The following is a 14,264-nucleotide window of genomic DNA, read 5'->3' on the forward strand; positions in this document are numbered from 1 at the left end:
ATGATATCTGAGGAACGCCTGGAGGGACATTCTTCTAATTTAGCACAAATGTTCACTTGGTAGCAAGAATGAAATGATTTGATTTTGGGGATCAAAGGTTATTTGCAACTGTGATATCTAAAACATGCCTTGGTGGAATGAAGAATGAACTGATTCAATTTTTTGGGGTGTCAAAGGTCAAGGTCACTGTCACTGTCACCCCACCTCAACTCATCCTTTTTACTATCTTTTACTTTATTTATTTTAATCTGTCGGATTATATATATATATATATATATATATTTTTTAAATCATTCCGAAACTTCCAGCACCAATATTTAGCAGCAATTTTTTTTCAGTTTTATTTAATTTGAATATTCTCAAATAACAAAAAAAACCTAAATCTGGTCATCACTCGTGTCGTTCTGTTTTTTTCCACATCAAAGTGAAAAACTGAACTGAAATAAAACATTTTTTTTAAAATAATTTTACACTAAGATTAAATAATGAATCACCATATTCAGCAGCTTGTTGCAGTTTTATTTCATTTTGAATATTCTCATAAAAACAGGTTCAAACATTTTCTCTTCATGGTTCAACTAAAGAAAATCCTGCACATTTATATTTAAATTTTTATTGAACAAAAGTTTATACAATTATGAGTTAATAAATCTGTGACAATAATCTGCATAAAAAAGCATCATTTAAATATATTTTTTAAGTTGAAGTATTTTTTTTCAATACTTTTTTTCCTCCCGGAACCTTTGTCAATGACTACAAATTGTTTCCCTCCGGACGTCGATCCGTAAACGGAGATCAGCGGTTTTTGTTTACTTCTCTTCCGCCGGTTAAAGTGTCCGTTACTTTCCTTCGTCTCTCTGTAAACAACATTTAACTGCAACTCTTCCTTTTTATTGTCGGACATTTAACGGATTCGCACCGGAGGATTAAAGGACACCATGTCGGCCGAGCGCCAGATGTTCCCGCCGCCGCGCTCCCCGTCCTTCCCCGCCGGGCTGCTGGAGGCTCTCGGCGGCTCGGAGCCCCGCGGCAGCCCGCCGCCGCTGGAGATGGAGACGCTGCGGATGTTCGTGAACGAGCGGCTGACGGCGGCGGTGGACGACATCCTGGGCGCGTTCGGACAGACCGTGGCCCGGTACCGGGAGCAGATAGACCGCCAGCAGCGGCAGCTGGACGTCCTGCGGCCCGGGGAGGGTGAGTGGAGGCGGGCGGAGGGTCCGCTGGAGCCCTGCTGAAACTCCGCTTCTTTAACACGGAAAAAACGAATAAAAACACAAAGTTTAAACAAACAACTGCTTATGATTGATATTCTAATTCTGATACTCGTGATTCAAATTAAATCCTTTTTTTTTCTTACAATTTCAGAATAAAAGATTTTATTTTCTCTTGTTTTTGTCACCAGTTAAAGTTCTGATGTAAAGAGTTAAAAGTTGAGGTCACATTATAAAATAAACAGTCAAAATAAGAATTAATTAAATCAAAAATATGATGGAAAAAAGACTGAACACAGTCGTTTTTACAATTACTGACTTAAAAATGTAAAAATATATTATAAATGTGTAAAAAAATGAAAAATATTGTTGTTGTTTTTTAGATAAAAAGCCAAATGACAAAATAAACGTCATTTTACGATAAAAAACAACAACAACAACAACCCAAAAGTCTGATTTAAATCTGTTTGAATGATGTGGGTCAGAAATGGGACGAACATCTGGATTCATCCTGAAATAAAAGTTTCGAACAAAAATGATTGAAAAGTGTAACTATTGAGAAAATAAACAGAAGTATGATTTAAAGTTTGGTTGATATTTTTTAACTAAAACAACAACGTTTAAAATCTTGAATGAAATAATCTCCAGATATGAATTTGTTGAATTTCTTTCGGTTGAAGAAGAAGAATCTTTTTGTTTTGACTGTTTGATTCTGAAGTTCATAATTTTAAAGATAAATGCGTCCGTCCTCCAGGCTCCGCCCCCTCCTGGATTAAGACGTGTCCTGAAGACGAGGTTCAGGCGGACGGCGTCTCGGCCGTCACCGTGAAGACGGAGGGCGTCGAGGACGGCGTCGTCGTCTCGGAGTCTCTCGCTCACTTCGATCCGGCCGCCGGTTCGGAGGCGGCGAGCGACGGCCGGCTGGTCGCCGTGGATACGGACACGGAGGACAGCGAGGACTACTGGACGGAGGCGGCGGGACTCTGGAGGCCGGATCAGACGGGGGGAGGTCAGAGCTCCGTTAGCGTCGCGCCGGCGCAGCAGCAACAACAGCACCCCCCGCTGTTCAGTTGCCGCGTCTGCGGCGAGACCTTCCGGAAGATGAGCTACCTGCGGACGCATTGCGCGGCGCACCTGCGCGACTGCGGCGTCTGCGGGAAGCAGCTGCAGCCCGGCGGCGAGAGCCTGAAGCTGCACCTGCGCGTCCATCGCGAGACGGCGTTCCGCTGCGCCGTCTGCGGCCAGAACTTCACGCAGCGCGGGAATCTGCGCACGCACATGCGCATCCACTCGGGCGAGCGGCCGTTCGGCTGCACCGTCTGCGGGAAGAAGTTCGGGCGGCGGGCGACGCTCGTCCGTCACGTGCGCAGCCACACGGGCGAGAAGCCGTACAGCTGCTCGTTCTGCGAGCGAAGCTTCGTGGAGAAAGGAAACCTGACGGTTCACCTGCGCACGCACACCGGAGAGAAACCCTACTGGTGCTCCGTCTGCGACCGCCGCTTCAACCAGCTGTCCAGCCTCTACAAGCACCCCTGTCAGAGGGGGCGGGGCCTCCAGGACCCCGCCCCCTCTGACCACCGCTGACCCAAAACAAGGAAGTGATCAGAGGGAAACGAACGAACCTCCGAACAGGAAGTTGTGACATTTGACAGAACCTCAGTCCTGAAAACACGTTTCTGATTCTGATTTACTGTTCAAGCATTGAACTCCTCCTCTTCCTCTTCTTCCTCCTCTTCCTCCTCCTCCTGGAAGATGTTACAACCAAACAGGTTTTCTTTGTGTATGAAGAATAATTTTCCTTGTTGACTACATTTCCCATGAGCCTCAGCCAGCGTTGCCTTTGAACAGAAGTCGTCGTGACGATGGAAACGTTCATCTGATCTCCTGCAAACTAGTTTACGACAAATCAACCGCTGTTCAACTGTAAACTACAAACCAGGTGTCGAAAACAGTCGTGACGCTGTTTAAAATGTAAATAAAAACAGAATGTGATTATTAAACTCATATTTAATTAAAAAATAAACCAAAGACAACATATCAAATAGAGATTTTATTGTTTTATGTAAAATATCGGCTCATTTTAAATTTTGATTGCATCAACACATCTCTATAAAAGTTGGACAGGATCAATAAAAAAACAACAACATGGAACATCTGACAGCTAATGAGGTTACCATGGTAACAGATCAGTAACATGATGGGCTATAAAAAGATGATTTCAGAGAGGCAGAATCTCTCAGCAGTGAAGATGTTGAGAGGTTCACCACTCTGTGAAAGACTGTGTTGGAAAATAGTTCAACAATCTAATGTGGTGGAAATCACTGCGTCGGCTCAGGAACACTTCTGGAACCCATCGTAACAATAAAATGTCTCAGTTTCAATGGTTGATATGTCGTCTTTTGTCTATTTTTAATTGAAAGACAAAGGAAAAATTTATTTAATTGTTGAGAAAATTAGCAAAACAGTCATTTTTATTTGTTGTACATTAAGTTCAATTTGAAACACTAAAATAAGGACTTTAAAAAAAACCGCAGATCAATCAATATGCAGCAGAAACATTTTTTTTTATTGATGAGTTTATTTCAACCCTAAGTAACTTTGAGACATTTTTTTAATCGAAGCCTTTAATGTGCTGGGGAACATATTAATAATTATTATTCATCATGAAGGAAAACAATCAAATAAAAGCTGTATTCTTCATTAGAAGCATTGCCTCCGATTTTTAAAAATGTTTTTTTATAAAAAAAAAAAGTCAAAAATATGATTGAATCTTGAAATCAAAATTCAAAAGAATTCAGAATTTAAAAGTTTAAATTACTAAATAAAAACAACTTTTTACTAAATCGAAATTGAGATAAAAGGTAAAAAAAAAATAAAAAAAAAAAGAGAAAATCTGACTATGAGATAAAAAAAAAATGAAAATTTTGAATGTACATCATTTTTAATTTTATTTAAAAAATATATATATATATTCATAACATGTCTTTAACCCTCCAGTCCTGCAGGAGGCGCTGAGTCTCCACCATAGGTCCCCCTGTCAAGTTAATGCTCTACTGAGCATGCGCAGCTACACGGCCCGGATGTGTGGCGAGTAAATAAGCGGTCGGACCGCGACGCCTCCGGCTCCTCGGTTCCTCTCCGGTTTGAACCTCCGCTCGAGACCCGCCGCCGAACATGTCGAAGCTCGAGATGCTGCGGCTGCTCATCAACCAGCGGCTCACGGCGGCCGCCGAGGAGATCTTCGGGGTGTTCGGGAGGACCATCGCCGAGTACGAGGAGGAGATTTCCCGCTCGAGGCTGGAGATCGACCGCCAGCGCCGGCTGCTGGAGCTCCGCAGGACGCCGCGGATCTGCCTGCAGGTGGACGGAGCAGGTCGGTGGAGGGGCACCGGACCGGACCGGGAGGGGGACCGGACCGGGAGGGTCTCCGGACCGGGAGGGGGACCGGACCGGGAGGGGACCGGACCGGGAGAGGCACCGGACCGGGACCGGAGATCCGATCCAGGACCAGATTTAGACAAAAATCAAAAACGTCAAACCTCGTCAACCAACTTTCCTCCATTGTTTACACACTTCCATAAAATTTACCTCATTTTTACATTTTTAACTCATTTTGGGGTAAAAAAAAAAAAAAAAGTTAAAATTATAAATAGGTTTTATTATAATGAAAATATAATTGTAATTTCTTGATGGATTATCACAAGCTGGTGTTTGTCATATTTTAGTCAGAAATATATTTTTTATGGTCATTAGACCTTTCCTAAAAAAAAAGAAGCAGCCAGAATTGTGTTTATTTTTACAATAAATAAGATCAAAGGAACATTTTTTGATGGAATATCACCGTCATAGTTTTGTCAAAGAATTGTTTTGAAACCATTTCAAATTTTTTTAGTTTGAAATGGTCTGGTTTAATATATAATATATAAATGATCACATGGTGTATTTTCTTCTCAACCAACCATAGTTCAATGTAAGTTGTCATCATTAATTCTTTTTTGTTGTTGTTATTTGTGGAAATTAAATGACAAATAAAAATTTTAAAAAATAGATTTTTTTTTTTCTTTTAAACTGGGTCACGTATTTAAATACGAAGGGTTGATGACGAATGAAGCCGTCTTTTAATTGAAGAATATAAATAAATCTTTCCTCTGTTTGTCCGTCAGCCGTCTCTGAGCAGCCGGAGTGGAGCGCCGGTCTGGAGCTGGACGAGGAGCAGCTTCCTCACATCAAGGAGGAGGAAGAGGAGGAGGAGGAGGAGGAGGAGGATCTGTGGTCCGACCCGCTCCAGACGTCCGATCAGAACGACGTCTGTTTCTCGTTGTTCCAGAGCGGCATTGAGAGGAAGGACGACGGCCCCCCGAAGCTCCAGAACCGGGACCCGGAGGACCCGGAGGACCCGGAGGAGCCGCAGCACCCCAATGACCCCAAGGAGCCCAAGGAGCCGGACCCCCGGCAGGGAACCGCCTCGGACCTGCGGGCGTGTTTGAACCTGGACGAGGACGAACCGGAGGCGTCGGACCCGGCTGCAGGCAACGGGCGGCTGGACGGCGTCAAGCTGGAGGCGCCGCTGTCCGAGGTGGTGGACTCGTACATCTGCACCATCTGCGGCCGGGCGTTCGCTCAGCGCGGCCACTGGGCCAAACACGTGCAGGTGCACCGCAAGTACCACGGCAAAGTCGACAAGTCGTACACCTGCGACATCTGCGGGAAAAGACTCACGCGCTTCGACGGCTACCAGAAGCACCTGCGGATCCACACGGGAGAGAAGCCGTACAGCTGCGACGAGTGCGGCCGCCGCTTCAGCGACAACTCCAACTACAAACGGCACGTCCGCATGCACGCCGCGCAGAAACCCAGCTGAGGGGCGGAGCCCTGAGACGGGAACCAATGGGTGACGGAGCGGGGTCACACCGGGGTCACACCTGGATTACACCTGGGTCACACCAGGGTCACACTGGGGTCACACCTGGATTACACCTGGGTCACACTGGGGTCACACCGGGGTCACACCGGGGTCACACCTGAGTCACACCGGGGTCACACCTGGATTACACCTGGGTCACACTGGGGTCACACCGGGGTCACACCGGGGTCACACCGGGGTCACACCTGAGTCACACCGGGGTCACACCTGGATTACACCTGGGTCACACTGAGGTCACACCGGGGTCACACCTGGGTCACACCGGGGTCACACCTGGATTACACCTGGGTCACACTGGGGTGGGGTCACACCTGGGTCACACCGGGGTCACACCTGGGTCACACCTGGATTACACCGGGGTCACACTGGGTCACACCGGGGTCACACCTAGATTACACCGGGGTCACACCTGGGTCACACCTGGGTCACACCTGGATTACACCGGGGTCACACTGGGTCACACCTGGATTACACCGGGGTCACACCTGGGTCACACCTGGATTACACCGGGGTCACACTGGGTCACACCTGGGTCACACCTGGATTACACCTGGGTCACACCTGGGTCACACCTGGATTACACCGGGGTCACACTGGGTCACACCTGGGTCACACCTGGATTACACCGGGGTCACACCTGGGTCACGCCTGGATTACACCGGGGTCACACCTGGATTACACCGGGGTCACACCTGGATTACACCGGGGTCACACCTGGATTACACCGGGGTCATACAAACAGCCATGACCTGACCTCCCTGTTGTGGAAAAAATATCAAATTTACTGTAAGCGTACATTAAATAACATGAATTAATGCTATATTATTATATGATATAGTATTAATTAACAGTTAACTGATGTGTTTAAAATAATTTATTAATGATATTCATGTTAACTGAGGAATTAATTTACACATTATGTAATAGTTTATAAAGATGGTATTGGCATTAGTAAATACAGTAATAAGCATTAAGTAATAAGACATGTCAGTTAACTGTTAATTAACTGTTAGTTATTGCTTATTACAACATTAACTAATGTGTTAAAAGGTGCCCAGGTTTTAGTTTTTGTCTCAAAGGACAGGACGGACGAAGAAGATGAACCGTCTCGTCGGTCAACCAAACATTTTGTTCTCAAGCTTCCATCAAAACAAAAAAAGAGGAGTTACAGGATCTTTGTGGACAGAAAACGTTTCATATTTATCTGAGTTGGTGAGGAAGGAACCAAGGCGAGGAAGATATGCTGTATTTTTCTATCTTATATATATTTTATCAGACATTTCTACTGCGGAGGATGCTGCTGTGTTCAGAGGAGACATTTGCTGAAGTAATGAAAATCACAATTAAAAAAAAAAATTCTACTTCCTGTTTGTCCCACTGATTCAAAGCTTTAAAAATCTCACGTTTTACAACAAAAATTCAACATAATCTCGTGTATTTAAAATCTCTCCGAGACAAAGTTGACTCATTTTTTAACTTTAATTTTCAGCGTTTCTCATCAAACAAACTGAAAGCCGTCAGCTGTTCTGTTTCTGCTGTCATCAGCACTTTCTACAGTTTGTAGCACCATATTAATTCAACGATAACCACAGTGTTCAATTTTTTTAAATTTTAGACAAAACCCACGTTAGTTTTTCAAAAACTTTTAAAAAATAAAATCCCTTTTTGGATTCTCAGTTGTGACTGTATGTTTCTAGAAAATGTTCAAAGTTGATGTCGTTGGCTTTGAGCAAGACATTTTACTTTTAAGTGAAATGATTGGATTGTCCTGACAAGACCAGAATCACTTTAATTAACATATTTTGTACGGCTGTTATTAAAAGTGATATATTTTGGTAATTATGCTCCTACATACGTGTTAAACTTCATATTTCTCTCCCTTTTTTTGTTTCCGAGGTCTAAGGAATAAAATGAATGCACTCAAATTACAGCAAAAATCTGAGATTTATTTATGTTTATGTTTACCTTTTATTTATTTATATATTTATTTATTTATCAATCAAACTTATCAAAACAGATATTAAAACTACTTTTCCCGACTCACCAATTGTTGAAATAAAATTCAAATGTCGACTGAACTTTCCCCCGTTCATCTCCAGTATTCAGACGATCCAAAAAGTCTAGAAAAAAACAACATATGGAGTCTGAATCAGTGCCTTTGAGCTCGTGACCATTTTATTTTAACCAGCAGGTGGCAGCATAACACTAATGAGAACTGCGTCATGTTTTGTGGTGAGAAAGATCCAATTCAGCAGAAAAACTTGATCTCATCACTCCATAAACAGGATTTCTTAAAGCACTGCAGGTTCACTTCATACAGAAGAAAGTTTAATTCTTTCCTTTTCAAAAGGACCCGAAGACTCCAGGAACAGAACTTCTTTAAGGAACTCCTCTGTTACTCTCAAGGACTCTGGAAGGATGTAGAAACTCCCTCGGGACTTCTGGACCGCCCAAAGACTCACTAAAACACTTCCCTTTCGATCTGTCTCCAGAACCCAAATGATCCTCAGGACTCCTCAAACCACCTTAAAAACACCTGAACCCCAACAAGGACTTAAAGGCCTTTTACAAACCCTTCACCGACCCACCGTAACATCGTTAAAGACTTTGGAAAGAACCATCCCAACATCTGGAGTACCTTCGAATGACCTCCTGAAATACCGTAAAAAGATTCTTGGAGCACCTGGATGAGAGTTGTAGGAGTCCTTCGATTCCCATCCTCCAACTTTCTTTGCCAACTGGATTCCTGAAATGTCTTCAACTCCTAGAGGCATCAACAAGGAACCTTGAAACCGCCTCTTAGACTTCTGGAACAACCCTGGGAGAGACTTTGGGTTCCGACCTTTGGGACCTGAACTCCCCTCAAAGACTCTTCGAACACCAGGAAGGAACTTTCTCAAGGAGCTTTGGATCTCCTTCAAACATCAAGACCTTTATGGATCTTCCAACCACCTCAAGAACTCGTGTCCCTTTTGGACATCCAAAGGACTTCTGGAAACCTCCTGGACCCCGACACTCCCTTCATGGTCTCGGCCCCCGAAAGACGATGAAACATCTCGACCTTCAACGACCTTTGGAGCCCTTCGAACTCCCAAGTTTTCATACCCAGTTTGGGTGAGTATGACGTAGTTATCATTGACTGTTACAGCTCTACTTCCTGTTTGTCACTTTCAGAATAAGAGCTGTCAGAGATAATAATCACTTATTCCACAGTAGCCTTTATTTACACCATCGTCCACATTGTTAACTAATAGCAGTAAGGTAAACATAATAGTGTTTGACATGATTACATCGTCATTCTGGCGCGGCCCACCAGGTGGCGCTGTGAGTCCATCAGCAGCCGTGTCACAGCGTCCCGGTTCCCTCCACATCCCCCCCTCGTGGCGGGAACCGAGAACCACGAAATGAATAAACAAATTTATTCTGAAGGTTACATCCTCGTAGAAAAAAAACTTTTTTTTAATAAAATGAGCAGTCGTGTTTACTTCCTGCAGCGTTGCCGTAGTAACCCCTGCAAAAACGTTCACAACATTGACTTCCTGTTCCTCCATTTATCTTTTGGTGTCTGTATGAATGCAGAAAATGTCATTTGCTTTCTTAAAATCCGGGTTTTTACCCTCTTTGGAGTGGGTCACACTTGGATTTCAAAGTAAAAGCCTTTAGAAAAGATGATGTGCTCCGAGCTTCTCGTATTCATACGGCCGAGAGGCCTCGTGGGAACATTTAAAGACCTTCAGGTACTTTTTCTCATTTTTGAGCCAATTGAACTACAAGTTGTGTTTTCACTCCTGATTGTTTTCTGTTTTCTGTTTATTAGAAACTTTTTAGTCACAAAACTTTTGCAGAGATTAGAGAGGATTCAAAAAATGTTACGTTTTTTATTTTAATCTTAAATCTCTTTTTATGTCTGCAGAAACTCGACGACAAAAAAGTCTGCGACCAAAAAAAATTGAAATATGGAAAGAAATATAAAGTTCTTCTAAACAAGCAGAAATACAGGAACTCTGCCTGAATTAAACATTATAAAAAAGGAACATTTCTTATTTTAATCAAGAAAATATAGATGTTACACATTTTCCAGATCACCCAAACTTTCTGTTTTTATTTGTGAAATGTCATAAAATTGTGAAAAATTCAAACAACAGCTCAAACGTCTCAGAAATGTAGTTTACCGTGAAATAAAACAGAATAAAGCTGCGAATCCGCCACTGATGACGTTACAACCAGTGACGGTTTCATATTTCTGCTTCATAAACGAATAATATTCAACAAATATCAAAAAGTTTTCATCGTTTTTTTTAGAGATCTTTCATTTCTTTCTTTTCTCTTGTTTGTCTTTTGGACTTTATGGGAAAAAAAATCTGCTCATTTTCATTCAAATGTTTCATCATTAGAGGCTGAAAACTGCACGGTGGTGTGTTCAAGGACACTCTGACGTTACAGATTTCACATCCAGCTGCCAGAAACCGTTTACATTTTTTCAAAATAATAATTTTTCTAACATTTATGTTTATTTGTTTGTCTTGATGTAAACATCTAGCAGCTGACTCAGACGTCTCGGATGTCGGACAGTCCTTGAATGCATCAAAAAGGACACTAAGATCACTGCTCGGAGCTGCATGGCCACAGAAATATAAGTTGTATGTAAATATTTTTATTTCTCTGCATGAAGAAGGAAAGAAAATCAAAGTGAAAAGTTTAGAAGAGTATTTATTAGTCGTTTTAATGATCTGAAATCTGAATAAAATGCTTCTTTTTAAAGCGTCCCTTGGACTGCAGTTCCTACAGAAGCAGTCCGACCGGTTCATTTGGACTCCGGTTCCCCCGGCGACCAGAGCAGCGCTGATCCGTGAGTACCGAACATCAAACAGTGTGAAGGGAGGTTCAGGTCCGGAGGAGGAGGATGATGTAACGTCCTCAAACACTTTGCACCGAGCAGGAATCGATGCTCGTCCTCTTTTATTAAACGGGAACTAAACGTCTCGTTCTGCTTTAATGCACCTCGACTTTTTACATCGACGACTCGCTTCACAGCTCAGATCTGAGATCTGAGGCCGAGTCGTGTCGGCCTGCCGGCGGACATCAGGTTGCATCATTTGGTGCAGAGCGCGCTCAGTCCGCCGATGCCGAGTTCACTTACTGCCTTTTACAGGAACTTTTAAAAACACATAAAGTTCATGCTCGACGCCGAACGTGAGGCAGAAAGCTCCGGTACAAAAAGCTCGAAAGTCAAGTTTAGCTTTTTTCCAATCAAATTCTTCAAGTCAGTTTTCCGGTTGGTTTCCGGGCAGATTTGGTTTCATTTCATTTCTGTAAAAAAAAAAAGCTACTTTACAAAAAAGTAAAATTGTCCTTGTTTACAGACAAAATATCAAATCAAAGCCGACAATTTGTTTGTTTTTGTCAAAGTGGGACGAAGAGAAGAATTTTTTTGTTTTGGTTTTGTGTAAAAAATGCTTCATTAAAATTTAAGTTATTACAACAAAGGATCGAACAGGGTGGCCAAAATATAAGCTTTGATTTTAATTGATAATTTCTTTTATGCAAATTAAAAACTAAAAAACTAAAACATGCTTGATTTTGACTTTTAAAAATGCACAAAACACCCGTTGAAACAGTTGTTCTGTTCATGTTTTAATGTTTTTTGGTTCATGAATATTTTATTATAAAAAAAACGTTTTTATTTGTTCACATAAAATAATGTTTTTTACAAATGATGAATTCTGAGTTTTGTTCTGTCTTCATGCAGACATTAGCAGGATGTTCATGTCATGTTTCATACATTATTATTTTATTTTGTATTTTTTTACAGCCAGATTTCGGAGCGACCCTGAACGCATCTCGGAGGCTGCTAGTCTGAAGCTCTCAACAGCTTCTTCAGCAGAAACAGAAGAAAGGTGAGTGAAAGAAGTTTGACCAGGAAATCTCTTGGATCTTTAAACGTTCCCACGGTTTCGACCTGACAGGTGTTCTCCAACACTTCCTGGTTTTAGCAGGTTAAAACCTGCCAGTGTGGTTTTGCATCGTTCAGACTTTAATAAACCGTCACAGATCGACACGTCGAGGCGCCGCTGAGGTCACCGTTTTATTTACAATCCCACTTTTATTGCTGTTGCTGGCAGTATCGCTCCTTCTGTCGCCTCGACGTGTCGCCTGATTGGTTCGTCTCAGATCAGAAAGACTTCCTAATAAAGTTAAAACAGGAAGCGGCAGACGTTCACCCCCAGAACGATCTCCTGAAACCACACGCATCACTTCCTGTTTGTAGGTCGGGGCCCCTTTCACTCCCGTTTACTCCCTTTCAGTCCCTTTCACTCCCGTTCACTCTCTTTCACTCCCGTTCACTCTCTTTCACTCCCTTTCACTCTCTTTCACTCCCTTTCACTCCCGTTCACTCTCTTTCACTCCCGTTCACTCTCGTTCACTCCCTTTCACTCCCTTTCACTCCCGTTCACTCTCTTTCACTCTTTCACTCTCTTTCACCCCCTTTCACTCCCGTTCACTCTCTTTCACTCTCTTTCACTCCCGTTCACTCTCTTTCACTCCCTTTCACTCCCTTTCACTCCCGTTCACTCTCTTTCACTCTCTTTCACTCTCTTTCACTCCCGTTCACTCTCTTTCACTCCCTTTCACTCCCGTTCACTCTCTTTCACTCCCTTTCACTCTCTTTCACTCCCTTTCACTCCCGTTCACTCTCTTTCACTCCCGTTCACTCTCTTTCACTCTCTTTCACTCTCTTTCACTCCCTTTCACTCCCTTTCACTCTCGTTCACTCCCTTTCACTCCCTTTCACTCCCGTTCACTCCCTTTCACTCTTTCACTCTCTTTCACCCCCTTTCACTCCCGTTCACTCTCTTTCACTCTCTTTCACTCCCGTTCACTCTCTTTCACTCCCTTTCACTCCCTTTCACTCCCGTTCACTCTCTTTCACTCTCTTTCACTCCCGTTCACTCTCTTTCACTCCCTTTCACTCCCGTTCACTCTCTTTCACTCTTTCACTCCCTTTCACTCCCGTTCACTCTTTCACTCCCTTTCACTCCCGTTCACTCTCTTTCACTCCCTTTCACTCTCTTTCACTCTCTTTCACTCCCGTTCACTCACTTTCACTCCCTTTCACTCTCTTTCACTCCCGTTCACTCCCGTTCTCTCTTTCACTCCCGTTCACTCTTTCACTTCCTTTCACTCCCGTTCACTCTCTTTCACTCCCTTTCACTCCCTTTCACTCTCTTTCACTCCCGTTCACTCTCTTTCACTCCCTTTCACTCTCTTTCACTCCCTTTCACTCTCTTTCACTCTCTTTCACTCTTTCACTCCCGTTCACTCTCTTTCACTCCCTTTCACTCCCGTTCACTCTCTTTCACTCCCTTTCACTCTCTTTCACTCTCTTTCACTCCCGTTCACTCACTTTCACTCCCTTTCACTCCCGTTCTCTCTTTCACTCCCGTTCACTCTTTCACTCCCTTTCACTCCCGTTCACTCTCTTTCACTCCCGTTCACTCCCGTTCTCTCTTTCACTCCCGTTCACTCTTTCACTTCCTTTCACTCCCGTTCACTCTCTTTCACTCCCGTTCACTCCCGTTCACTCCTGTTCACACTGGGCATCATCATGCGTCTCCACTTGAAATCAGATCTCGCGTTCGTAATTGTTTGTAATTCCCAACCTGAACCGTCAGACCCGACCGATCGCATCGGTTCAGATTGTTGAGTTATTCCGGCGGGGCTGAGAGGGTCGGGGTCTGCGCTGCACTGCATCGGTGAACTGTGCGAGGGGGGCGGAGCCTCTTCACACAGCTGTTTGGTCTGATGTGAGATAAAAAAATAAAAAAAGGGAACCCAGGGAAGTCTTTGGTGAAACCAGAGTCAGCTAGACAGGAAACAGCTGATTTATAGACACCAGGAAGTAGAGATTGACCTGGTGTCTATAAAGGTTTAGACTGGTGGTGAACTATTTGGACTAGTTTTAAGACTTGTTTAAGACTAGTTTTAAGACTTACTAGTTTTAAGACTTGTTTAAGACTTCGCTCGCCACCATCAGGACATCTTTTCTGTTGTAGATTATCTTTATTGATTATCAGAGGACGTCGGCTGAGCAGGTTTTCCAGAACCAGTTGTGATTGGATCCAGATGTG

General features: G+C 43.3%; 2 protein-coding genes across 2 annotated transcripts; both read left to right on the forward strand.

The window, feature by feature from the left end:
- The first annotated feature begins 795 nt into the window (after positions 1-795).
- LOC138636665 (uncharacterized) lies at positions 796-4,034 on the forward strand. The gene is made up of 2 exons (XM_069724792.1): positions 796-1,194; positions 1,966-4,034. The coding sequence occupies exons 1-2, from the start codon at positions 939-941 to the stop codon at positions 2,793-2,795; spliced, it is 1,086 nt and encodes a 361-aa protein (XP_069580893.1). The 5' UTR covers positions 796-938; the 3' UTR covers positions 2,796-4,034.
- Positions 4,035-4,189: 155 nt separating this feature from the next.
- LOC138636666 (zinc finger protein 852-like) lies at positions 4,190-6,080 on the forward strand. The gene is made up of 2 exons (XM_069724793.1): positions 4,190-4,584; positions 5,375-6,080. The coding sequence occupies exons 1-2, from the start codon at positions 4,386-4,388 to the stop codon at positions 6,070-6,072; spliced, it is 897 nt and encodes a 298-aa protein (XP_069580894.1). The 5' UTR covers positions 4,190-4,385; the 3' UTR covers positions 6,073-6,080.
- Positions 6,081-14,264: the final 8,184 nt, after the last annotated feature.

Source organism: Brachyistius frenatus, unplaced genomic scaffold (assembly GCF_029030835.1).
Source record: "Brachyistius frenatus isolate BFR_SWC_R1_liver_20210118 unplaced genomic scaffold, ASM2903083v1 Contig_395, whole genome shotgun sequence".
Classification (NCBI taxonomy): domain Eukaryota; kingdom Metazoa; phylum Chordata; class Actinopteri; family Embiotocidae; genus Brachyistius; species Brachyistius frenatus.